This window comes from Sus scrofa, chromosome 16 (assembly GCF_054392235.1).
Source record: "Sus scrofa isolate SSC_HxYL_T2T_F1_AM1 chromosome 16, Sscrofa_HxYL_maternal_Yorkshire_Landrace_v2.0, whole genome shotgun sequence".
Classification (NCBI taxonomy): domain Eukaryota; kingdom Metazoa; phylum Chordata; class Mammalia; order Artiodactyla; family Suidae; genus Sus; species Sus scrofa.
In genome coordinates, this window is record NC_139398.1 from 22026536 (window position 1) to 22052671 (window position 26136).

Genomic DNA, 26136 nt, shown 5'->3' on the forward strand with positions numbered 1-26136 from the left:
ACAAATTAACCAACCAACAAACCAAAACACAAACTAGGCAGTGATGAGGATTAGTCAATAGCACAGGCACTAACTTAAAAAACTTTATAAATAAAGTAGTATTAGAGCATGAACCAAAGTAACAAATAAATATCTATGCATCCCTACTGAAATCCATAAATGATGGAGAACAGACAATACCCCATGCAGAACTCCAAATATTTTATGTTGATATTTGCCCTCAAGGGGTGAAGAATAACTCTGCAGTCCTTAATTGTGAACTACATACGGTGACCTTGTTCCAAGCAGTGCAGTTTTAGATTGGGAAAAACACGTAATTTACAGTGAAAAACCAGACCGATGACCCCAGCCAGATGATCAAGGTTAACATTAATTGTACTAAGTCATTTCCACAGAGTGTTTCTTCCATATAACATGATTAACATGGCACTTTACCTCTGCGTTATTCCTCCCATAACCAATACAACTAGTTTAATCATGAGAAAAAGATCAAAGTGCCAATTAATCAATATTCTACAAAATACTTGACCAGTGATTCTCAAAATTATAAAAGTTTTTAAAAGCAAAGAAAGTCTGAGAAACCATCATAGCCATAAAGCACCTATAAGTCCTGATGATTACATGTAATATGCTATCAAATATGGGATCCAGGAACAGAAAAATGTATGGGGCAGAAATAAATTCTAAACAAAATGTGGACTTCAGTTAATAAAAAAGGGTAAATATTGGTTCATTAATTGTAACAAATGTTCCAAACTAATATAAGATGGCATTTGTACAGTTGGGTGTGGAAAATATAAAAGCTTCCTGTAGAGCCTTATTCAGATAAAAACTTGTGTTTATTTCAACAATAAAATAGAAATGGAATTTGAAAGAGTCTATCAGGAAGGGAAAATGGCACCAGATAAATTAAGATCATGAATATCCTAGTAGAAATAAATTAATATAATAGGGCAAACAATTATATATGTACTATAAATAAGATTATATATACATATGCATTATGTATATATGTGTGTGTATGTGTATATATTTGTATACATGTGTATATGCATATATGTATGTATATATGTCCATGTGTGTGTCTACACACACACACACACACATATATATACACATACATAAAAGAGAGAGCAGGACAGTTCAGAGCCCAAGGAACAACACAAAACTAAACTCTAAAAGGGAAGGATACAGACTTGGATTTAATGAATTTGAAGCCAATGGGTTGGACAGGTATATGTGTTCAGAAAATAGCAAATATATATAAGTAAAATTTCCTCATCTTGCTAAAATAGAATGGAAATTTAACAATTCCTTGAATATTATTTGTACAAAGATGAAAATCTTGTATAACAAGAGATCTCCAAATGTCCATGGTGTTAAAAAGAATGAGAACAGATGAGAGAATTCTGTGGGATGATTTATGTAGACTGTGTGAAGGGTATAAGAATCATTAAAAGAAGAGAGGAAACATGAGTGAACCTAGAGATAGAAACAGAAATTGACATTGGGATATTAAGATATGCTTAATGCTAGAGATATATCAAAAAGGTGAAAGGTCATTGGGGTTGTTCAATTATAATGTGCTAGAGAAACTCAAAAGAGCATAGTAGAAACAGAGACCAGATTTCAGATTGTTGAATGCTCAGCTATAAGTGAATGAAGGGAAAGTTTGATATACCGCATCTTATGGGCTAAGGGCTGGAGTGTGCATCCAATAGCTATGTTAGGATCCTGGTCCTGCCACTTGATAAATATGTATAAGTAAACAAGTTGCTTTACATGTCTAAGCCTAGTTGACTCAGGTGTAAAATATACATAATAATAATAATGTAATCCACCAAATTACTGTGAGAATTAAATGTTTGTAGCATATTTTTGCAAAGTATATAATATGCTCAGTGATGAGGAGCTTTTGAATTATTGTTGTCACATTTTTTAAATGTGCAGAAGAAGAGAAAGGGAATATTGCTGATTGCGTCAGATAATATTCGGTGACCACATATTGGAAGTTTTGATCATGGCAAATATCATATTCAGCGGGTGATGGATTGGGAGAGGCGTACGGTAAGTAAATTGCATTTAGAAATTGGAGCTTTAAATGATGGTAAGGGCTAAAGTATAGTTGTACTCATGGGAAGCCAAAGAGAAGGGGAAATATATCTGAACTGAAAGTTCAGGAGAGTTAAGGTCTGGATAATTTATACATCATTAATGTAAGTGCTTAAAAGAAAGCACAAACTGCTATTTTCAAATACATTGATTCTTTGTAATATAGAGATCCATGTTTTCAGTTGTATAAAAGTTTTTATTTGTCTCATAGGTAACTATTGTCTTAAAATCCTGATTCTTGAGTAAGATAGTGACATCAGAATGAAGGATACTCAGTTTTTTTTTCTCTTTTGTTAAGGAAGTACAATATTATATTGGACTATGACCCGGAATTCCCAGGAATTTGTGTGATTATACTTGCTATCGTAATGTAACATATAACGGCATAAGAGTTGGAAAAATAGGGGGAATAACCCCATAATGGAAGTTGAAAATAAATTTACTTAAACTCTTCAAAATTTAAGAGATTTGCCCCCATGAGTTTGTTTTTTCTTGATTCTGCACAAGTTGTGCACCCTTCTTTCTATTTATTCATCTTAAATTGGGGCAATACAAATAAGAATTAAATTCCTAATAAAATTTAATTCCTTTTTGCGAAATTTTATGACTGTTATGAAAATCCACTACAGTAAGAAACACAAGGGACTTGAATAAAAGAATTGAGTGGCAGGCCAAAACTTTCTGCCAATTGGAGTTATCAAACATTTAATTACATATCTATGTGTGCATATATGTGTATACTGTTTTATAACAATGAATATAAGAGAAGAAACGATCTGATTCTTGGAAAATTAATTCCAAGTAATTGTGTACTTAGCTGAGGTATAAATCAAGTGAGGAGGCAAGAGAAATTTTCAAACCTGGAAAGATTTACAGAACTATCTCCCACCTTTTTTTTTTAGGAAGTAAGTTGATGTTGTTTACTGACATTTTATTCTTTTCAGACCTTGCCACAAATATAGTGCCTACATATTTACATCTGCTTTGAGGAATTCTCATTTTAATCCAACAATTGTTGAAAACTTTCCAAAGATTTCTAAAATGTCCTCCTCTTAAAGACAAGGACTAGCACAGCCCTTCTAACCTTTTTCTCATATAGATTGTTTTGCCTCTTGTTTAGGGCTCTATTTTAACATTTATTTGTCTCTCTTTTGCTATGTACATCTCTGCTATTCCATCTTGCTGAAGAATTTTGATGGTATTTAAGATGTGTCTGGCTCTTCCGATGTGGAATGCAACAAGTCAATGTATAATCAATTATATATTCAAAGAAATTTGTTATTATACTATGTTTTAAAGATTCCTCTGATTTCATAATTTTACATAACCTATATATAAATGATTTAATGGATTCCATGTAAATGTAACTAGAATCTAAGAGTCAAGAAATTTCAGAGGAAACTTAGATAACACCAAGAGCAACAAATTAATTTTACCAAAGAGAATAAATCACAGGGAGGTTAAAATGCCTGCTCCATATGAAAATACCCAGTTAGTTATAGAATTTTATACAAAAGCAATTTTAGATTATTTCTAGTATATCACACTACTTTTCACTCTTATGCATTGATCTAATATTTCTTTGAAGGCAAATGTTACGTGTTTTAAAATATGTCATATATATATGCTAAATAGAATATGTGCACATATTTCTGTAAATGTAAACATGCAGTGTAATTAAAAATTTATGATTATTGTTAATAGCCAAAATCCCCCAAGTAAATTCTAAGTATTTTTTATATTGCTTAGCACCTGAATGAAGGCCAGTGACTGTGATATTATAAATAAAAAAAGAATCTCAAGATATTTACCAGTATTGAAATATTAGGCCTCGTGCTCTCAGTAGTGTGCGAGTTATCCTGTAAAACTTCCAATTTATCGGGACCAGAAGACCTCCTTCCACCATATCACTTTTGCTGTTTCCCATTATACGTGACATTATTTCCATTCTTGGTTTTTGTTTTGATTTGTATATCCACATTAATTTTTTTGTTTGTTATAAATCAAATATATTTTTAAAACATTTGCTGCTAATATCTGTGTGGTTATTATGGGCTAAATTGTGTCCCCCTAAAATTCATATTTTGAAGTCCTAACCATAAGTACTTCAGACTATGACTATATTTGAAGACAGGACTTTTAAAGGGTTAATTATACTCAAAAGAGGCCATATGAGTGTGCTCAGTATGATGGGTGTCCTTAGAAAAGGAATTAGCACAGAGGAAAGACCACATGAAGACGTGGAGAAAAGACAACCATAGACAAGTCAAGGAAAGTGACCCCTGGAAGAAACCAATTTTGCAGACACCTTAATCTTGGACTTCTAACTTCCAGAACTGTGAGGAAATAAAGTTTTATTGTTTAAGCCATCCATTCTGTGGTGATTTGTTATGGTAGCCCTAACACACTAATGCTGTGGTTTAGCAAAAATAAAAGGAAGAGGAAATTAAAAAAAAAAAAAAACTTAATTAGTTTTGTGGAAGTAAGACCCACCAATTTCATACTTGCTTTAACATCTCAGTCCTGTGGTTTAAAATGATTTGCCCTCACCAAGTTTTCCCTGTGCCATCATTGCTTCTGATATAGGACTGCATGCAGAGGCAGTCCAATTTTCTATATGATGCAAAATACATTAATTCCTGACAAGAAACATTTTATCAGCTGGAAGTGACTTGTAAATTAACCTTCTCCAAAGGTTCCTGCATCATGGCATAACTCATCAAGTTGTTGGGACAAACCCAAAAGTTGACTTAATTTTTCCTCAAGTATGGTTATGACATCAGCTTTTTTAAAAATTACAGAAATATCTCTCAAAGCATATTATACTGCAAATTATCACACTGTTTCAAGATTCTAATGCAGTTCCTGGGGATGAGACAAAGGTAAATTTGAAGTGGTGAGAGGAGGAAAAAGAGTTCAACAATTGTTCTGCAACTATGAAATACCAAAAGAGGGGTTGGAAAATGGAGATTCAAACGGCCAAATTGCCACAACACAAATATCAGTTAATATTTTTGAAAAAAACATTTGATAATAAATAGGACTGAATATAATTTGCCTATACTATTTATATTTTTACCTGTTTTCCCCATGTGTGAATTTTTACTATCACACTTTGCAATATAAACATAATTATAAATATTTCAGAAACACAGCTAGATATTGATGAAGACTTCAGAATGGCTCTATAAGTAACTTTAATTCTTCCTATATATTGTCTTAATATTTCAGTAGTCTCTTGTATAGTTTTAATATTAAGAAAATATATTATTACTTTATTATCAGTTACCTGTTCTGATAAGTGCATTTCTAGATAGTGTAAAGTTCATTTAAAAGTAATGTACATGAGTGCAACTTATCTATCTGCTTATAAAATCTGGTGATTCTTAGAAATCTCATTAAATTAAAAAGCAAAAGTTTTTTTTTTATAGAAGAGGTTTAAGGTATCATTTACATTAGAATTCTTGTAGATGATAGCATAAAGAAGCAACTCTAAACTCCAGTATAATAGTCACAAAGTTGAAATCCATACTAATAAAATAAATCAACTACCTGATTTTGTATTTGTGTTTTAGCCGTTAATCATTGGTTTGAATTTTCTGAAGTCCCTGATTTTTCACTTGTTCTGTAAAGTTTAGTCAATATTTTTTGACATGTTATAAATCCATTCTGTATTATATGATACATAATTTATTGTCTTTGCTCATCAAAGAATCGCTAGATTTTAAGAAACTCTGAGAAGCTGTCTATAAATTTCTCTTCCCTTGTTTAAATCAATGACCTTTTTTTTTCCCAAAAACTATTTCATAGAAACACAGATTTTATTCATGACCAAAGATTGCAATGGTCTAGTAATTTATTAAAACCAACCTTCCACACACTAGCACAATACTAAAACAAAACCAATATTTATTTTAATGTAGAGTTTCAGCCCTGAGGCTTCTCTTCATAAAGAGTATTTTTTAAAATTTTCTTTTTAAAAATTTTATTTCTTTGGAAAAAATTAACATTTTAATGAACACCTTTAATATGAACTAATATTAAGCTCAAACATTGCTTTTAAAATTCGGGACTTACATATTGAATTTGATATTAACTCATTTATTTCAAAGTTCTGAAAGGGTAGGAAAAACAAATATGTTTTGGCATACAGTTTAAAAAAGGGGGAAAAAAAGCAGTTTAATTATAAGAAGATGGAGTTCAGAAAGTATTCTTCTTTTTTCCTTAAAAGGAATTAGAAGTCAGCTTGTTGCTATTGCTCCTTGACATAAAGACAGTGTCTTTGTTTTATGTCCTCTGTTTCTGAATCCTTCAATGCCATCACAGCAGAGTGTATTCTACACCACTTTAAATGATAAGAGTTTCAAGAGGCACTTTAGTGGAATTAAGAAAAATCTAACACTCTTCCACCGTGATGCCACATAGCTATATCTTCTTTCTAGGCTGTCATGTCAGCAAATTGTATTATATAATAGGCCTGAGCTTGTCTCAGTGTGTTTCCAAAATAACAAAACAAAACCAAGCAAGTACACATTATAGGGTTTATCTTGTGTTGGCAGAATAAATCATAACTGACAATATGATAAATATAGCAACTTGCTAGAAACTGGATAATCAAAGGAATCTTGTCCTATAAAGCCTGGGGTGTATGTGCGTGTGTGGTTTCTATTTTTGTTCTTTTTCTTAAATTTCTTCTCTTGGTTGCTTTTCAGCTTTTGCTTCTCCCCTAAGTGACTTTATCAGGGTTATAACTCTCTTCTTCACCAAACATGTCTGCCAAGACTTTAAAGCGGGGTCCCCAGTCTGTCAGATAGTTGTAGTCCTGGTCAGCTTCCGTGGTCAGAGACTCTATGGAGCTAAGGGAGTCCGCTGCGGATCCATTGCCTTCATAGGCATATGTCGCCAGAGAATCATACGGTGGGGCGGCAGGGTCCATATCATTTTCTTGTAGCCTTTGATTAATGAAATCCCTTATGTCTGTGTTATCTTCCACAGGTGGTCTCTGACGAGGTAAACAGAGAGAGTCTGGTTTTATATCCCTGCGGATTTTGTTATCTTCAATCACTTTTGGGTTTCTCAGAGCACCAATGTCAAAAGCCTGGGTGTCCTCCTCCCCGCCCCCTTCATCATCATAATGGATGACGTTGTCTCTGATGTCTTCTTTAGACGTCATCAGGGTGTCTTTCTTCTTCTGCCTTCGTAAAGCAACATACAGCACAACAATGGCTACAAGAAGAGAGGAAATTGCAATTGGAGAATATGTCAGTTTAGCTCTCCATAAAAAATAAATTTGATCAGGGCTGGCTGAGTTTTTTTTTAATGGCATCCTTTATTTCCAAAGTGAACATACTCTGATCAACAAGGATCTCATCTATGTTATTTTTTTTTATTGTTTCAATTTAATTTCATTTTGAAATTGTAACTAATTGAAACCATAGACTACTATTCACTAAATCAAACAGCCATAACCTTATATTTAACAGGTATAATATTTAAGTATTTCAGTGTCAGGTAAAAAGTGTAATTTATGAAGTTAAACAAAAAAAGGAATGGCTGTTCCAATCATACAGAGAGCTGTATAGCATTGACATAATAAAACTTGAATGTTGTAGCCATTAAGTAGCAAGTAACACTTGGCTATGATTCATACCTAGATTTCTCAGTTGTTAACATTACCGTATTTCTAGTGAAATAAACATTGTCATGTGATAATCACTTTTCAAAGCTATGAGTAAGAAAAAGAAAGAGAAGGAAGAATATAGAATATAAAGACCTTAGTTTTCCAAATGTGTCAAATAAGACTTCTAATTACTTAAATTCTGTGTCCTGCTATATTTTCAAACCAAATGCCTAGTATTCAGGTTACCTTCTTGAAGCATGATAATATACTGAATCGATTAATTCACAGACTCTAACTATTGAATATCTTTGTTCCCAGTGGACTTATGGCTATCATTAAATCTGTAGTGTTTATATGTTTCTAGGGGTGAATAAGCATAAATTCATGCCGTGACATCAATCCTCAGCTTTGCTTGGCATTATACACCCTCTCCTTTGTAGCAGTGGCAAAAGATTGAAAGTGAAGGTATGCTTGATTTACCTCAGCAGAGTCTGAAAGAAAAGACTCTTGTAATTGATTAAAAAGTAGAGGGTACTGCATGGTGATAGAAGTGCATTTATTCCCCCTCCTTCCAAAATTAGAGAGGAGATACAGGCAGAATTTCTGTTACAATAGGCCTTGGGGAGATGATTAGCACTCTGCACTCCTCCTGGGGTTTAGGCTAGGTAAATCTCAGCACTAAAAAGACTATTGTTTATTCACCTGAAGAGTGTGTGGGAGACTGTAAAACTCATGGAGAAACTCAGCATATGTAAAAAATGACTTTAGAATTACTATGACCTAGAAAGAGACTAGTTAGATGTGCTTGAGGGCCAAATAAACATTCCCAAGCTCCCCAAGATTCTCATGCTTCCCTTTACTCTAGGAAAGATATAAAAATGGCTAAGAATAAGCTGGAAGATCTAAAGGAGTCTGAGATTGGTAAAGGCGATCAAAGCATAGATGGATTTGTAAGCAGACCTCGTGGCAAGACCAAGAGTGCCAACATTCATTGCCATGCTAGAAATTCACACTTAGGTGCATGGTGGACACTTGGAATCATCTAGATGAATGGCTGGCAGATGACAGTACATGATAAGGTTGACCTGAGCAACATAAATTGCTAAGCTGTATGAGGGCCAAAGATGAGCATTCGGAATGTGCAAAGTCATGTTAGGTTGACAAGGAAATACTCTGGGACTCAGCTCCTAGAGAAGAGAGGAATATGAGAGAGAAACACTTGAAGTTAAACACCTAAATGATTGTGCTCAATTTAAGATGTAAGACTATTATTCTGAATCCTCCCTTTTAAAGGGGTTTATATCATTAGCACAAACAGATGCCAGATATAATTCTAAATTATAAGGCTAAAAAGAATACTTTGTTCTACACACCAAGGAGAACAAAGTATTGGAATTGAACTTGTATGGAATTAATATCTACCTCATGCAAGTTGGACTAGAACTTTACCCTCCAAGCCAACATGATCTTCTGATTCAGAGAATATTCTTTACAAACTATGATACAATGTCTTACTCCATGCTTTATATCCTAGTAATTTTTATAATTTTGTATTTTTTATCCTAGTGATAAAGGTAGGTATCTACATTCATCAGAATATTTTGGTTAAATAATAAGCATGTATATATAAGCTGATTCCACAGTGCCCAGCTACACCTTTCTTGCAATTTTAATTTAAAAGAATGACTGGCAAGACAGAAAAATCTCTCTTTGCTTTTGTGAACCCAGCAGCAAATTTATAAATGAAATGGAGTCAGCTGAACAGAATTGATGGAAAAGGGAACCCCTAAAGTAGGTTTTCATTCTCACAGAGATGTTACAGAATACATTTACTTCAATCTTTTCCCTTTGCTGGGCTTCTAGATATGTTAGTGTGTTCTGTCATGTTCTAGTGGGAATGGATAGGGTTTTGATATGAGGAGATCTTAGAAAAGTAGAATAAGAACTGCTTCTGGCTGGCATTTTAGAAAGAAAAAAAAAAACATATTCATAGATGTCTTTAGCTTCTATTTCTTTCCTGTTCTTTCCCTTTTCTTCCTTTCTTTATTGGACTGATATTTGAGAACTACTGCTCATCTTATAAAATTGTAAAGGTTAGATAATACTTTATTAGGCAGCAATGATTACTAGAATGTTAAAAACTGAACTAAGAAACCATTGCTGAAAATGGGATATTTTGTCATAGAAAATTTCACTGCAACAAATGCCACAAACTATTACTTGAGAATCCCTTAGGGTTTGAAAATATTTTTATATTTTTGATGATGTTGTTTATTTGTTTCTATTGGCATATTTCCATATGTAGGAAATAGAAAATAAACTTTAATAAAAATATAATTCAATCTAGATGTCTTCTTTCTATCCAGATGTGGCATTTCGATGGAGAAATTTGATTTACATGGTAAGATGAGGAGAGAGATACACAAATAGGAGAAAAAGAAAGAGAGAGAAAGAGATATTGAGAATAGGTAATTAATATTGAAACCAACCTAAGAGTATAATGATGCACAGTAGGATTGCAATCAAAGCCCCAGTGCTGAGTCCTACAGGTAGAAAAATTGCTTCCACGTTACAAGACAGGATGGTACCATCAGAGTCACATCTACACACTCGAATAGTCATTGTGTTTGTACTGCTTTGGACAGGATAACTGCTGTCTTCTATGACAACAGGGAGGAAATACAACTCTTGCTGCCTGCGGCTGTATCCATTTCTTTGTGTTTCAATTCCAGCTGTGTTGTCTACAAAACATGACATTTATGATTAGAAGGTTACTATGAGCTTCTCTTCAATCTTAAAGTTGGTATCTATTAAACAATAGGGAGCTCCTCTTGAATCAGTAAAATACATCTATATTTTAATTCTTTTATCATTACGAAATCTTCCAAAATGTAATCAAAACAAACCTTAGGAAAAGAAAGATTAATCTTTTTTTTTTTTTTTTTGGTCTTTTTAGGGCCACACCCATGGCATATGGAAGTTCCCAAGCTAGGGATCTAACCAGAGTTGCAGCTGCCCACATATACCACAGCCACAGCAACATGAGATCTGAGCCGTGTCTGCAACCTACACCACAGCTCATGGCAACACCCAATCCTTAACCCGCTGAGTGAGGCCAGGGAGCAAACCCGCATGCTCATGGATACTACTTGGGTTTGTTACTGCTGAGCCATGACGAGGACTCTAAGAAATGTTAATTTTGTCTGATGTAAGAATTAAATTTTCAATTCAGAAAGAATATAAAATGGCTTATAAGACAAGAAGTATGTCAAGCTGACATAAATTTTTTTCTGACATCAAAATTTCACAGAGAAAAATACTTCTGTGGGTATTTTCTTACATCTTACATACAATCTTAGAACAAAGATTACAGAGAATGAATCTATATAACATCTTACCTAAGAACATATTCTTACAACAAATATCAATATACTGTTTCAGATAAAATGATTTTTTATTTTTTCCCAATCCATAGCTATGTTGCATATAAATATATATATGTGCGTATATTTATATGTGTATATATATATACATTTTCATTTTTGTAAGATGGCACAAGAAACATGGAAAGAAAAATAAAGTGTGTTAATAACATCAAGATTCATTAAAATTTTAAGACATCATGAATTATAAGCATCACTTTAATATAATTACAAAAGTAATTCATTTTAATTCTGATATAATCCACAATGCAATATTTACTTGGAATAATCCAAGGAAATATGAATTTTAATTTTTTTTGTCTTTTTAGGGCATAGGGGGAGGTTCCCAGGCTAGTGGTCAAATCAGAGCTATAGCTGCCAGCCTACACCACAGCCATAGCAATGCTATATATGAACTGCTTCTGTGAACTACACCACAGCTCATGGCAACAATGGATCCTTAACCCATTGAACCATCCTCATGGATCCTAATCTAGTTCGTTAACCACTGAGCCACAATGGGAACTCCTAAATTTTAAATTTTATGTTAGTAAAATTAATATTTCTTTTGAAAGTGTTATTTTGCATTCATGTGTTCTTTACTACTTATATTTATATACATGGGAGTCGAAATTTTGTTTTATTCATAACACTACTTCATTGTTGAGTCTATTAAAGTTGTTTTTGGAAAATTTTTTCTGCTTTTTATAAATGTAGTTTGTTGTAGCCATGTATAATGCCCACATTGGAATCATGAAAAATAATTTTAGAAAAATACTTTACTCATTAAAATAAAAGTATGTTAGAAAAAAAGTTACTATCTCATTAATATTCCATTCATATATTTACAGATTCTAATCTAAACAACTAAAAATCAGGCACCTTCTCTATACCCAATTCAAAAGGAAGCACCAAGCTGGGAAAACTTTACACAATAAGAGTTTAGCAGGGAAGATAATTTTTTTTATACAGTAAATAGTTTTAATGAACTGTGAGTTACAGAATATCATTTCGCAGAAGAGACCCATCCTATTGTTCATTTTTTTTTAATAGGGAAGATAAATTTATTACATGGAGTATGTTTTTTAGTGAGAGAAAATATCAAGCTGCCAATATATATTAGGATATTCCCAATAAGAATCAGTGGTACCAGGCTCCTGTGTTGACAGTAGGAATAGAAAAATAGGGACTAGTTGAATCAATATGGAAATCTTTAGCAACTGACGACAGTATACTTGAGTCTGGGGAAAGGAACTGTCAAGGAATAAAGTCTGAAACCTGTGTGAAAGTGATTAATAGAAATAGAAAATCTGACAAGCTGGTGTGTTAGCACTTGGAGAGCTAGGTGTTTGATATTCTTGTATGTGTTATGTCAAACAGCAGTCTTCCCTTTTTAAAAGATTTATTTTCAACCCATTATTATTATTGCTATGTGACCATGTAGAATTCATTATACTGTCCACAGTGGGAAGAGAAAAGACATATTAATCCTCATTTTCACCCGTAAAATGGCTTCTGTGGATTGCCAGATTAAAAAAAAATCATATATATGTGGAATATTATTTAGGCATAAGAAAGTAGGAAATCCTGCCATTTGTGACAACATGGATGAACCTGAAGGATATTATGCTGGTGAAATATATCAGACAGAGAAAGGCAAATACTGTACAGCATCCTTATATGCAGAATCTAATTAAAGAAAAAGTGGAATGCCTAGAAACAGATAGTAGAGAAATAGTTGCCTAGGGCTGGAGGTGGGGGAAATAGCAAGAGATTGGTGAAAGGGTACTAACTATTTAGTTATAATATTAATAACATAGGAGAATCTAACGTATATCCTGGTGACTATAGTTGATAACACTGTAATTACAGTTGAAATTTGCTAAAAGAGTAGAACTTAAACATTCTCACCAAAATAAATGGTGAAAAAAATAGTTTCTATCTACTTAAAAAAACTTACAATTACACTTAAAATGGAGAATATGGTAAACAGCACGAGTGGTAAATACATGTTCAGACCATGAGAAAACACTATATTATGAGGCAAGATGATCCAATTAGTACTATCATGATTAATCAGATATAGACTCTCCAGCCAAAATAAAATTGTGGAAAGTAGTCACTATTCGTTGCTGGATGACATGACCATCTACCTATTTGTGAAAGCCAGTCATCTAGAAGGCTGACTAGTCCTCTTCATCATGTTTTCGTATGGTATCTAGGAGATCGAGTTCTATGAATTCTCTCTCCAGAAACTAACATTCACCCTCACAGCCATTACCCTAAGCCAAGACTCTCTCACCCAATTTCTGCAATGGTATCAGAAGCAGTCTTATGTCTCTCTATTGTCTATTACACAGTGCATCCAAACTATTCTGCTAAAATGCAAATCTGAACACATTATACTCATATGTAAACCTACAAAGACTTCTCTTTCTTGGGTTATTGGATTTAAATTATAACACTTTAAATGGTTTATAGATAAAGTAACCACGTGGTCTAGATTGTCTTGGATAGTCCTATTTTAGATATGCTGCTCTAATTAAAATTTCTAATACTATCCACTTCTTCCTAAAAAAATTTTCCAGTTTTCATGATAAAACATGCAGAATCCCTACTGACTAGACTCTTCGTAATGGGACACCGTTTTATTCCCAGTCATTCCTCACATTGCATTGTTACATGCAGCAAATCTCACTGAATTTCCGTCTCTGACTGTGAATCCCTTCCCCCAAGTATTTGAAGAAAAAGCTGTTTTCTCAAAACATCCTTTGATTTTTATCATCATTACATCATCCACCTCATCCCGGTTTGTTCATTTGTTCCATAAGCATAGAATTTAGTAAAAAGTTAGCTTTTCTTCTACCCAATATTAAGAACTCAGGTGTTTTCATTCCTTGTTTTATGACTCTAGAAACTTAGAAGAGATAAAATATCCAAAGTCACAGAACAAATAAAGTCAGAACATCTGATTAGTATTTCGCTTTAATATTTCTAATCCAGTGTCTTTTATATTTTGTAGTAGTTGCAATAGCTGCAGATAAATATTAATATTAATTTTCGTAGTAGTGGTAATAGTGATGGTAGAAGCAGTGGTTATAGAAATGTAAGTGTGGATAAGATGGTAGCAGTGGTAGCTAAAATTATCTTGAAGGCAACATGTTTTAGCCATTGTGTTAAATGATTTACATGATTTTATTTAATATAAATACTATGATGTTAATTTATTTTAACTATGAGATTAATACTATTTAGCGTAATTTAATATATTGAAGTGCCAACCATTTGTAGTGGGGGTAAAAACCTATACCATTCCCATTACAATGGTTATATTCCTAACCTGTGCCACACCATGTGTTATTCAATAAAACAGTTACTAAAAAAGTACTTATTTGTATGTATAATCAGTGCATGAGAAACAAATGATATATTGAAAACATGGAAAGTATTCAATTACCCAGATGGTCTATTGTTTGCTTGACTCATTAAGGGAATATTTACATTACAAATGGAAGTAATTTGCCTCATTAGATAGAGCCCATATAGGTTAAATATTTTAGCGTACTCATAGTCTTGATATTTTGTATTTCTCAAACACAGATTTCTATATTTCATGAACTTGTTTTTAGGAAGAGCATTGATTTCTACATTTGTGTCCTTTTACAAAGTTGCATGACAAGAGGTACATTTTTACGTCATTAAACTTACTTCTGAAGTCACGAACTGTAAAATTTGGTTTGATGGCAGCTTCAGGTGATAATTTAAAGGAGAATTGCTGCCCAGCAGGAGAAAGATCACGGTCTGCAGCGCTGACTATCTGAATTATCTGCAACAAAGTTGAGATGAGACTTGAAATCAGTCATCAGCTTCAAAGGGAACACTACTTACCAGGCTAATAAATTAATTTAATGAAACATGCAAGTAGATGGAACTGACATTTTTAGGATTCATACCAATAGGCCAATTATTTACAAATAATTTTTACAAACGAAAAGCTAAACTTTTACAGTTACAGGGTATGGGATAATTCCAAATCAATCTCTAAATAACTAAAAAGGTAAACAACATTGAAAATTCTCACTAATAAGCAAAATAAAATTAAAATGTACTTGCTTGCTTTTTAAATTAGGTGAAATAAATGCTTTCTAACCTAAATATGAAAATGCTTACGGGAAAAAAAAAGCTCTTATTATTTAAAAGTCCTTGTGAAGCAAAATTTTAGTATAGTTGTGTAAGAATGAGTTTTATTTTCATAAGTAAAATGACGAGAGAGATACATAGTCTATAAACTGTTTTTGTTGTTATGCTGCTTTCCCCCCAACGATTAAGAATACAAATTGTTTCCGCTGAGTTTTTTTTTTCCTAAAGAAGGATGACTAACCATGTTTCAAAAGCTTTCCTAAATTGCTCCCACAAATTGTGAAAACTCTGATACTTCAGTGAGATGTCCTTAAGAATCTGAAGATTAACTTCTGAGAGCCAAACTATGAAGTTGATAATTCACTATGTAGATAAGCAAATCAGAATGGCCTAGAGCTATTTATTTATTAGCATATCCAATGGCTTTGCATTCGGAAGGATTTCAGAAAATATGTGAGGAAGAGGATGAGGGCAGTGTGCTGCTCAGGTGATCACATATTAGACTAAATTCAAATCTTCCAGAGGAAAACCTTAGATTTCAAGTACAAACATCCTGGTCTCAGTGAGCAAAGATTGCATCATGTGATTTTAGAGTGATGCCATTAAACATTTGAGTTATCTACTATTTTCATTTTTATTGCACAGTTAAAACCCATTCTTGGAGTTCCCTGTTGGCTCAGTAGGTAAAGGCTCAGTGTGCTGCCACTGCTGTAGTTCAGAGGCTACTATGACACGGGTTCAATCCCTGGCCCCAGGATCTTCTGTATGCTGTGGGCACAGCCAAAAAAAGAAAAAAAAAATCTTATGACTATGATCTACCTTCTCATATAGCTGTGTGTACTCGTAGGCAACTCATAGGAACACACACAAACACAAGTATATACTGAGTATTTAAATGTCTGGTGCAGTGCTACTTAATTTGTAATTTGACAATGAATCCTGTAATGAGAATTTCAGCTCCCTATTTCAGTGTGTGAATCAGTCCCAAAGGATCTATTTAGCCTTTATAAGTGTCATGGGTTCAATACTGAAAGTCGAATCATGGAATGTGGCAATTTAGTCAAAGAATTACCATATAGACCCTGTAAAGTTCTATTTTCCTTCACATAAAACCATGTACTCAGATCACTGTATTTGGGGATTAATTAGTCAAGTTTTGTTTTGATTTGCCTTTGCTATCAACTAGCATAATTATTTAGTAAATTAAAGGCATTTAACATCAAAACTTATCAAGAAAATAACTTTAGAATGTAGAAATGTCCTTTAAAACAGTATACAGAGATGAAATTCTTGGCATTAACTGGTCCTTATCTGGAATTGACACTTGGGAGTTACTGCTCAAAGGAAAATACCTTGTATACTTCGTTGGTTCACCATATAAATCACTATCAATTTGTATAGCATCATCTTTCCTTTTATTTCTTTTGATAGATAGTCAGATAGAAGGACTGATAGATAGAGAGGGATATAGAGAGATAGACAGACAAGGCATATATAATACAAACATGCATGCATATTCAATTACAGTCCAGAACAATAGTTCCTACACAATGGAGCAAGATGGCTTGAATCAAAAGCAGAAAATGCTCATATATTACATTTCAGGTTTCTGTTTTTATTTAAACATGATCCAATAGGTCTTTATTGTCTTCTTTACTCTTACCATTCGCTGAAATTGAATTCCTAGTATATTATATCATGTCCCATATTATATACTCATCCATTCCTTTATAATAGTGTAGAAAAAATCAGGCTACCCACTATTTGCTGCATAAAATCTAGGATTTTGATAGTAACTTTCATTAACTATGTAGTCCTCTCTCACATCCTCTCCCCACTAGAATATCCCTCTAGAGCAATACTTAGCAGGAAAATGTAAATCAGATATTTTAAATAACCCAGGTATTCTGCTGAAGGCCACCAGAGAAAGCTTTCCATTTTTCATGGGCTGAACAGCATCGATGTACCCCTTCATAAAACCACAGGAGCAAAGCAAGAAATACTCTGGAAGAATGTTAGTAAGTTGTTTGCTTACTAACTAGGTTTATAGTCATAAATTCTTTAGAAATTCCATACTAAAGGAGCAGAAAAACAGCAGAATCTGCAATCCTGGAACTTTTAGTTATACAAAGAATACTCACTAGGCAATTATCGATTTATCCCCATGGTATTTCCTCCACATTCATACATATATTATTAATTCATAAGAATTTACTATCTTTTATGGCTTCTTTTATGAAGATATATGATCCATGTGTGTCATATTCATGCATGGTCTTCTCACTTAAAACACATGTGAACGGTGGGCCCTTATACTCTCTTAATTAAAAGCATTGATCAGTTAGTTACCTGTCCTGGTTTGGCATTTTCACACACAGCCGTCTCATATGGCACAGATATTTCTGGGGGAAATTCATTGACATCTAGGACATTAATCAGTATGTTGACTCTGCTGGTTAATAACGGATTACCTGTTAAAAACATGAAAGGAGAAAAGATGACAAAATCTGATCAGTTACAGCTTTTACAGTAAATAATACTACACATTTTAAAAAATCAGCTTTTATAAATAATCCAAATGACCTTTCCTTTATGGGAAATTTTAAGGTATTATGACAAATATAAACGTTAAAAAGATGACCACAGATGCCCTAACAATGTTTTGCTGTTAGGGGACCAGTGCTTATCCCTGAAAATTACCACCAAAATTAAGGTCAACCATTTAGCTGTTATTTTATTACATGTGTAGCCATCAAACCAGGGTTGGTTCACAGAACCAATCTTCACCAATAGTGATACTTTTCAACTGGGTAAAACATCTGTTTTTCTATGTTGTGCTTATAACTTCAGTGAATAGTATCATCTATATATTTAAATAATTCTCTCAAAACGATTCCTTCTAAAAGGGATGATAAATTACAAAGAGAATGAAGGAGAGATAGCTTTTCATAAATGAAAATTAAAATAAATTTAAGGCAGTAGAATTACGAGATAGATTATGGAAGGTTAAAATGCACCCTGAAACTACTTGCTGGTAATGAGAAAGGAAAGAACAACCGTTCTCTTTTACAGTATCAAAAAAATATTAGTTTGAAAAAGTGTCTCTATCAAAATCCCATCAAAATTTTTAGCCCCAGCCTTTGATATATTACCTTCCTCTCTGTCATTTGCTGAAGAAGATCAGAAATAACTATAACATAATGCACATGTTTTAACTTATTTATTAAAAATTTTACCTAATGAAGTTTTACAGTTGCATAAAGTACACAAGTTGTTGAAGAATCTTGTCCAAAGTCACATATCTAGAGAAATGGGGAATTTGTATTCAAACTCCGGATTACGGCCATGCAAATATTATGTTTATTTTACCAGACATTATTTATTGATTGGTTACTGTGTTAAATTCTTTATCTGTAGAACCACTGAAGACTCATAACAGTAATATATTTTTAGACTTCTACCTTGATGTTTTTTAAAAGATGCATACAAATCTTACCACATGACTGATTCTGACAAGCCTGCAATATTCTGTTGTGCTAAAATTTATTTAAAAAGTAAAAGCACTGTCAGCAGTAGCTTAAACATTCACATAATCATGTATGACACAGTGAAATCCATAATCGTATGCTAGTACAAGCACAGACAACATAAACTGAGGATAAATGGTATATTTTGTAATATGGGTTGAATTTACAGAAAGTGTTATGTGTAATCCTGGAGAAGGATGCATAAAATAGCTACTATTCAGGAGCTCCCATCGTGGCTCAGTGGAAACGAATCTGACTAGCATCCATGAGGATGAAGTTTCAATCCCTGGCCTCTCTCAGTGGGTTAAGGATCTGGCGTTGCGGTGAATTGTGGTGTACGTCACAGATGCAGCTTGGATCCCACGTTGCTGTGGCTACGGCGTAGGCCAGCGACTACAGTTCCAATTCGACCCCTAGCCTGGGAAATTCCATATGCCATGGGTGCAAACCTAAAAAGACAAGACAAAAAAAAAAATCTATTATTCAAAAATTAATATTGGTCATATGGCATTACCTTATATGACAGAAAAGGTTAAGTTCAGTTTTCATAAGTTATTTAATCTTTCTTCAACTTACGGTAGGAGTAGGTGCTAATTCATAAGTTTTTAAGTTTGGTGTCTTAAATGTGATGGTATTTTACAGAAAGTTAGATCACTTTGGGTAAATAATCTTTCCTCTTGTTGGAGCTTTAACTTGAGATTATCGAGTCTAGCTTCTGTTATTAGTATTAAGTATCCATATGTCATACAACACGGATAAAAATGACAAGTTTGTTGAATTAGGTTCACTTTCCTAAACAAACTGGAAATTATCAAACATTACACAAAATCAACACTGAATACTTCATAATACTTATAAAGAACCTATTCTCAAAAATATATTTCATAGATGAGCTTGTTTAGATTTCACAGGAACTTAAATATAAAAACTATTATTATCTCCATTATTTTATGTGGAATTCTGAACCACAGAGGAAGGATGATGCAACTCTTCTAAAAATCACAAGTTAAAAGTGGTAAGGTGGGTTTTAAATGCAAGCGATCTAGTTTCAAGTCCCTGCTCTTAAACTCTGCTGTGTATTAACTTATTCAATGCCTGTACAATGCACAAATCAGTCTCTACTTTCTATTTTACTTCATACAAAATTTACAAGTCCTAACTACATATGAAGAAGAGAGGGTTCCCCTGGCCCATACACACCATGGATTACAGTTTGATTTTTATTAAGTTAGTATGAGGATATAATGTATCCCAAAAGATAAGACCTCTCATGATTATATTTATAATAAAGATTTCCTTTTCTTGCTTTTTTTTTTTGTGGCCACACCCATGGCACATGAAAGTTCCCTGGCCAGGGTTTGAATCCAAGCTGCAGCTGTGACCTATGCCACATCTGCAGCCACACTGCCTCCTTTAACCCACTGCAGCAGGACAAAGGTTGAAATCATACCACTGCAGAGAAAATGCTGGATCCTTAATGCTTTGTGCCACAGTGGGAACTCCCAGATTTACTTTTGTTTTTTATTTATTTATTTATTTATTTATTTATTTATTTTTAAGGTTATGAGCATTTTATTTATTTTTTTCTGCATATACGTGTTACTAATTTCAGCCGATATTTTTTCCAATGAGAAATTCTGTTTTTGTAGTTTTAAATATTTATCCTCCTGTAATACAGACTTTAACATCTGTCCTGAAGAGTAACATGTTACAAAAATATAATCAGTATTATAACATCTTATTAAAAGTGTTCTCAAAGGGGTGATTTTGGTATTTTTAGTTAAGACAAATATTTTGCTGTGTGAGGTTTCCCTGTGAACTCTAGGATTTGTAGAATTACTGAATATTAAATGCCACTAGTCATCTCTGTGGCAATTACAAAATAAACATCCAAAATGAGAATAGAGGAAAACTATAACAACAAAGACAAGTTATTCATACTGTCAAAAATGAGCGATGGGGGAGTTTCCATCCTGGCTCAGTGGTTAACGAATCTGACTAGGTACCATGAGATTGTAGGTTCAATCCCTGGCCTTGCTCAGTGAGTTAAGGATCCAGCATTGCCACAAGCTGTGGTGTAGGTCGCAGACATGGCTCGGATCCCGCATTGCTGTGGCTCTGCTGTAGGCTGGCAGCTACATCTCCGTTTAGACCCCTAGCCTGGGAACCTCCATATGCCATGGGAGCAGCCCTAGAAAGGGCAAAAAGGCAAAAAAAAAAAAAAAAATGACTGATGCGTTTATGGTTTTCCCATTATATTATTCTTTCTTCTGTCATATACTTGTAAAACATTTTCTAGTTAAAGGTTTAAAACTGTAATTTTGTATTTGTAAATTCCGGCTGGGTAGGTAATAACGCTTTTGTTCAAGGACTACTATACTTAAGTAAGAACTGAACTTTTCACAAGAGAATGTATTTATTAGAGTATTATAGAATTTTTTCTTTTATGTATATAATTCACTAAATGATGTGAAAAAATAATTTATTTGCTTTCTGACTCATCTGATATTTGAAATAGCAATGATGAAATTTGTTTAAAGTTGATTTGGCATGAGCATTATTATCACAATATTTGCCATGTTAGAAACTAATTATTACTGAATACTTAGAAAGTAAATTCAAATATGAACTTAGTAGTGACTATTGCATAACCAAAATCTTACACAATTAATGACTGTGTTACTACCAGTGGTCAAAACATTTAAACTACAATTATACAGGAGTTCCCATTGTGGCTCAGTGGGTTACAAACCTGACTAGTATCCATGAGGATGAAGGTTCAAGACCTGGTCTCACACAGTGGGTTAAGGATCTCGCTTTGCAGTGAGCCATTGTATACATCGCAGACGCAGCTTGGATCCTACATTGCTGTGGCTGCGACATAGGCCTGCAGCTGCAGCTCTGATTCGACCCCTAGCCTGGGAATTTCCATATGCCCCAGATGCAGCCTTACAAGACTAACTAACTAAATAAATAAATAAATAAACTTCAATTATTATTGCTCCATATTGCTTATGTTGAATAACCAGCTTGTTAAGAGTTTGGGGCTCGGATAAAATAATCAATAACTAACTGTATTTTTTCCCTCATGACATTAAGAATGCTTTGTTATATTATTTTCCTCTATCTCTGGTGATATCTCAATCAGCTCCCATAGCTTTTTTGAGACAATTTGAGTTAGAACTAACTTAATATTGGCATTTTAAAGTACAGCTTAAACTAAGAAAAGAAAAGACTAAGGCCAAATTATGAAAATCAGGAATAGAGAGTAGATATCACTTTTATCATAGGTGAATACATATTATAAAATAATATTGTAAATTTATGCCAAAAATTTGGTGAATATAGATGAACTGGATAAATTTCTAGAAAGACACAAATTTTCATAACTGACGTCGAAATGAAAAAGAAAATCTTAGTAGGCCTAAAACGAGTGGAGAAAATTAAGCTGAAATTAAAAATCTCCCCACCAAGAAAATATAATGCCCACATGGCTTCACTGGGAAATTCTATCAACTATTTATAGACCACATAATATCAAGTCTTCAAAACCTCTTTTATAAAGTAGAGGAGAAAATACCAACTTGTCCCTTCTATCTTAATACCAAAAGTCAAATAAAAACATCAGAAAAATGGATTAATATTGCTCACAACATGGGTACAATAATTCCTTAATAAAATATTAACAAGTCAATCTCAGAAACACAATATAAAGCTAACACATAATGACTAAATAGCATTTATCCCAGGGATTCAAGTTAGTTTAACATCCAGTAATAATCAATGTGATATATCAGATTAACAGAAAACAAACAAAAAAAAATATAGCCATCTCAAGAGACTCACAATTAGCATTTGACAAAATCTTACACATTCATGATTTGAAAAAAATCTCAACAAATAATGAATAGAAATCAACATCTTCAGCCTGACATATTCTGTCTAAAGAAACCCATGTCTAATATCATACTCAATAGTGGGAGACTAAATATTTTCTCTCTAATATTGAACACAGCAAGAATGTCTGCTCTTACCACATATTCACCATTGCACTTAAGGGTTTATCCAGTGCAATGAAATAAAAATAAATATTTTATAAGTATTTGGATTTGAAAGAAAAGTATTTTTATTTAAAAATGATAAGACCCTGTGAGTAGGAAATCCTAAAGAATTCCTAAAGAAATGGATATAAAAGAGTACATCAAAGCCATGAGATAAGAGAGCAATTTTTTTTTTTTTTTTTTTTTTTTTTTTTTTTTTTTTTTTTTTTTTTAGGGCTGCACCTGCAGCATATGGAGGTTCCCAGGCTAGGGGTCTAATCGGAGCTGTAGCCACTGGCCTACACCACAGCCACAGCAATGCTGGATCCTTAACCCACTGAGCAAGGCCAGTGATCAAACCCACAACCTCATTGTTCCTAGTCAGATTCGTTAACCACTGAGCCACAATGGGAACTCCAAGAGAGCAATATTAAATATGACAATTATGTACCTAACATGCTAGTTAAGAACAACCTGAAAATAAACTTGAGAAAAAATTCAATTCACAATATAATCAAAGATAATAAAATTTTAGGAATAAACTTAAAATAAATGTAGGATTATAAACAAATTAACAAATAATTGCTCAGAGAAATAAAATGGATTGCTGCTGGAAGGGACTGCTGGTGGAAATTAAAAATTGCAAAGTCACTTTGAGACATAGGTTGGGACTTTCTTTAAATATTAAACATGAACTTAGAAGCCAACAATTCGGCTCCTAGGTATCTACCCAAGAGAATAAAATGAAAGTCCACAATAAGTTTGTATGCATATGTACATGGTTCTGGCAAGAGAGTGGGAATTTTTTTTTCCCTTAGGAGTATCCCACCTGTCCCCAGTCCCCCTGCTGTGTCATTGCTGCAGTCCATGAAGGTGGAGGGCTTAGTACTTTCATCTTCCACCAAGCCCTAAAGGGAAAACAGCTGCCACCTGATAACCCCTGCTCTTCAGCCTTCTTCCCTACTTGTTGATCCTGGTTACATAAGGCCGTAGTAACAACTTTTGGGATCCAATATGTGGCATCTGTCTGGACAAGGTGTGGGTCAAGCCAGAGGCCAAGCAGATCTTCCTGAACACCAAGTGCAAATAGGCCCATGGTGTGGGCTGCTGGTGCCAGTACCAGAATTGCTGACTGCACTCCTCTCTGTACTTCATTAAGCCTGTGCCCAGTACCAGGTCCATTCCAGCTGTTCCATACCCCACATATTCTGGGTGAACACAGAGGCTGGAAGGAAAATTCACCAGAAGCTCAAGGCTCAGATCAGTTTGATCAGATGCCAGTTCTTCACATGGAAGAATGGTCACTGTCCCTGCGTGTCTGACTGCATTTACCTGCAACAGCTCTGGCTAAGGCATGGGGCTCTGGTCCTGCCTGGCCCATGAGTTTGCAGCAGCTCTTTTGGAGCAACATGGCCCAACCATGTTCTTAGGGGGCACCATGTGGAAGGACCAACGTATTCTTCATGGACTGTGCCCTGGTCATGGCCTCTGGGGCTCAGAATTCCTATTGGATCCAAACAATTCTTACCATGGCCTTCTGTAACAAGGTTCAACAAGTAGGGGAGAAGGCTGAAAAACAGAGGATATAGATGGCAGATGTCTTCCCTTTAGGGCTTGGTGGAAGACAAAAGTACCAATCCCTCCACCTCCATGGACTGCAGCAGTGACACAGCTGGAGACCATAGGGAAAGGTGGAGTGCTTCCAGGAAACAAAGAGTTCTCACTGTCTTGCCAGAACCTTGCTATTGGTTTCTAACCTTACTATTTTGTAGAAGGATACTGAAGGAAAACCCATAAAATGAACCCAAGCCATCAAAAAGGGGGGGGGGCAGGCATTTCTCCCTGAATTGGTACCTTCTTAGCTGAATCATCTGAAATTTCATTTATTCATGTCTGCTGCTTGATGCTGGTGGTTTGCCAGAGGCCTACCTGGAGATGTAGACAAGAATACACATCTAATGTCTTTGTGTAGACTGAGCTTTCTCATATCAAGGTGGCATGAGTTCAAGGGAAAGTATTTCAAGAATGAGAGAAATTCAGACAGAAACTATTCCTTTTATGACCCTATTGTAGGAAAACTTCTATATGTTAGGGCAATTACCAACCCCTTTCCAAATTCAATGGAGATAGACCTCACTTCTTCTTGAAAGTAATGTCAGCCTCATTGTCAAAAGAACGAAAAGGATGGGACAGATAAAAAGGTATGGCCATCTTTGTAACTTAGAATCAGAAATCTCTTTTAGAAGTGGCTTTGCTAGTTAGTTATTAGCATTGTAACCTTTGATAAATCCTAAGAAAAACTAAATTTTAAATCTAACAATTGATATAAACTTATGGTTCTCATGCCATCCTCTTTGGGGTTAAGGAATTTCACAGGGGCAAAGAGAAGTCATTGGCTTTATCCATAGTTTGTATTATGTCTTTGGGAACCCACATAAGAATTCATTTGACAAAGGGTCCTGATGCTCTACAAAGTTTGAAAAATACAGACCTATAAATTCCTATTTATTTATATATGAGAAAAGTTTGGCATAATCTTGCCCTATGATTTGTGTCAAAGCCAAGACTAGAATCCAAGTCTCCTTACTATGCTTTTCACAAGCCTATGATGCATATCCATTAACTCAGTATGAAAATACACTGCCTAAGATCTGCCATGTAATTGATGGTCACTTATATTCTATGAGTCACACTTTTCACTGCAATCTATCCACCATGCTATGAGGAAGCTTAGTTTGTATTCAAAAGTCAAGGTAGTGTTTGTGTTTGTTTTAATAGTAGATATTCATTAAATACTGGCCATAGACACTGAGATAGGATGTTTCCAAGACCAAATGAGAAGTGTAATTGAAAATGTTTTAAAAACAATAAAGTACTAACAAGCGCAATATTCCTATGAAAATACATTGGTATTATTAGGCCTCTATTTAAAAATGACACCTGCTTTAGAATAACTACAGGAGTTAAAAATTTAATTTTATGATGATGTACATAATTGCAACTACCATAACTTCCAGGATGAAATCTTAGCTTTTTATGCCCAAAAACCTGAATTATAATGCCAAATGAGCAAAATACAGAGAATAAATAACAGAGGTTCTCTGTGCCTTTTCTCTTTAAATCATTTCACTTTTAAATTACAAGTTAAGATAAACCATATCTAAGAATAGCTCTGTTCAGTTACCATAGTATGATCTGGAGCTAGACTGAGCAATCCATAAAGATAATTTAAATTATTCATATAAACTATGCTAAAGTCAATGTTACTTTCTGTG

General features: G+C 34.0%; 1 protein-coding gene across 18 annotated transcripts in view; it reads right to left on the reverse strand.

The window, feature by feature from the left end:
• Positions 1 to 6080: 6080 nt before the first annotated feature.
• Positions 6081 to 26136, reverse strand: part of CDH12 (cadherin 12) — a 989627-nt gene continuing 969571 nt past the window's right edge. For all 18 annotated transcript variants that reach the window (XM_085001686.1, XM_021077037.2, XM_085001675.1 and 15 more), the window contains 4 exons: positions 17644 to 17765; positions 14863 to 14980; positions 10222 to 10473; positions 6081 to 7338 (listed from right to left, as the gene is read on the reverse strand). In XM_085001686.1, coding sequence (XP_084857812.1) covers positions 6839 to 7338; positions 10222 to 10473; positions 14863 to 14980; positions 17644 to 17765 — 992 coding nt within the window. In that variant the 3' untranslated portion in view covers positions 6081 to 6838. The remainder of the gene's footprint in view (positions 7339 to 10221; positions 10474 to 14862; positions 14981 to 17643; positions 17766 to 26136) is intronic.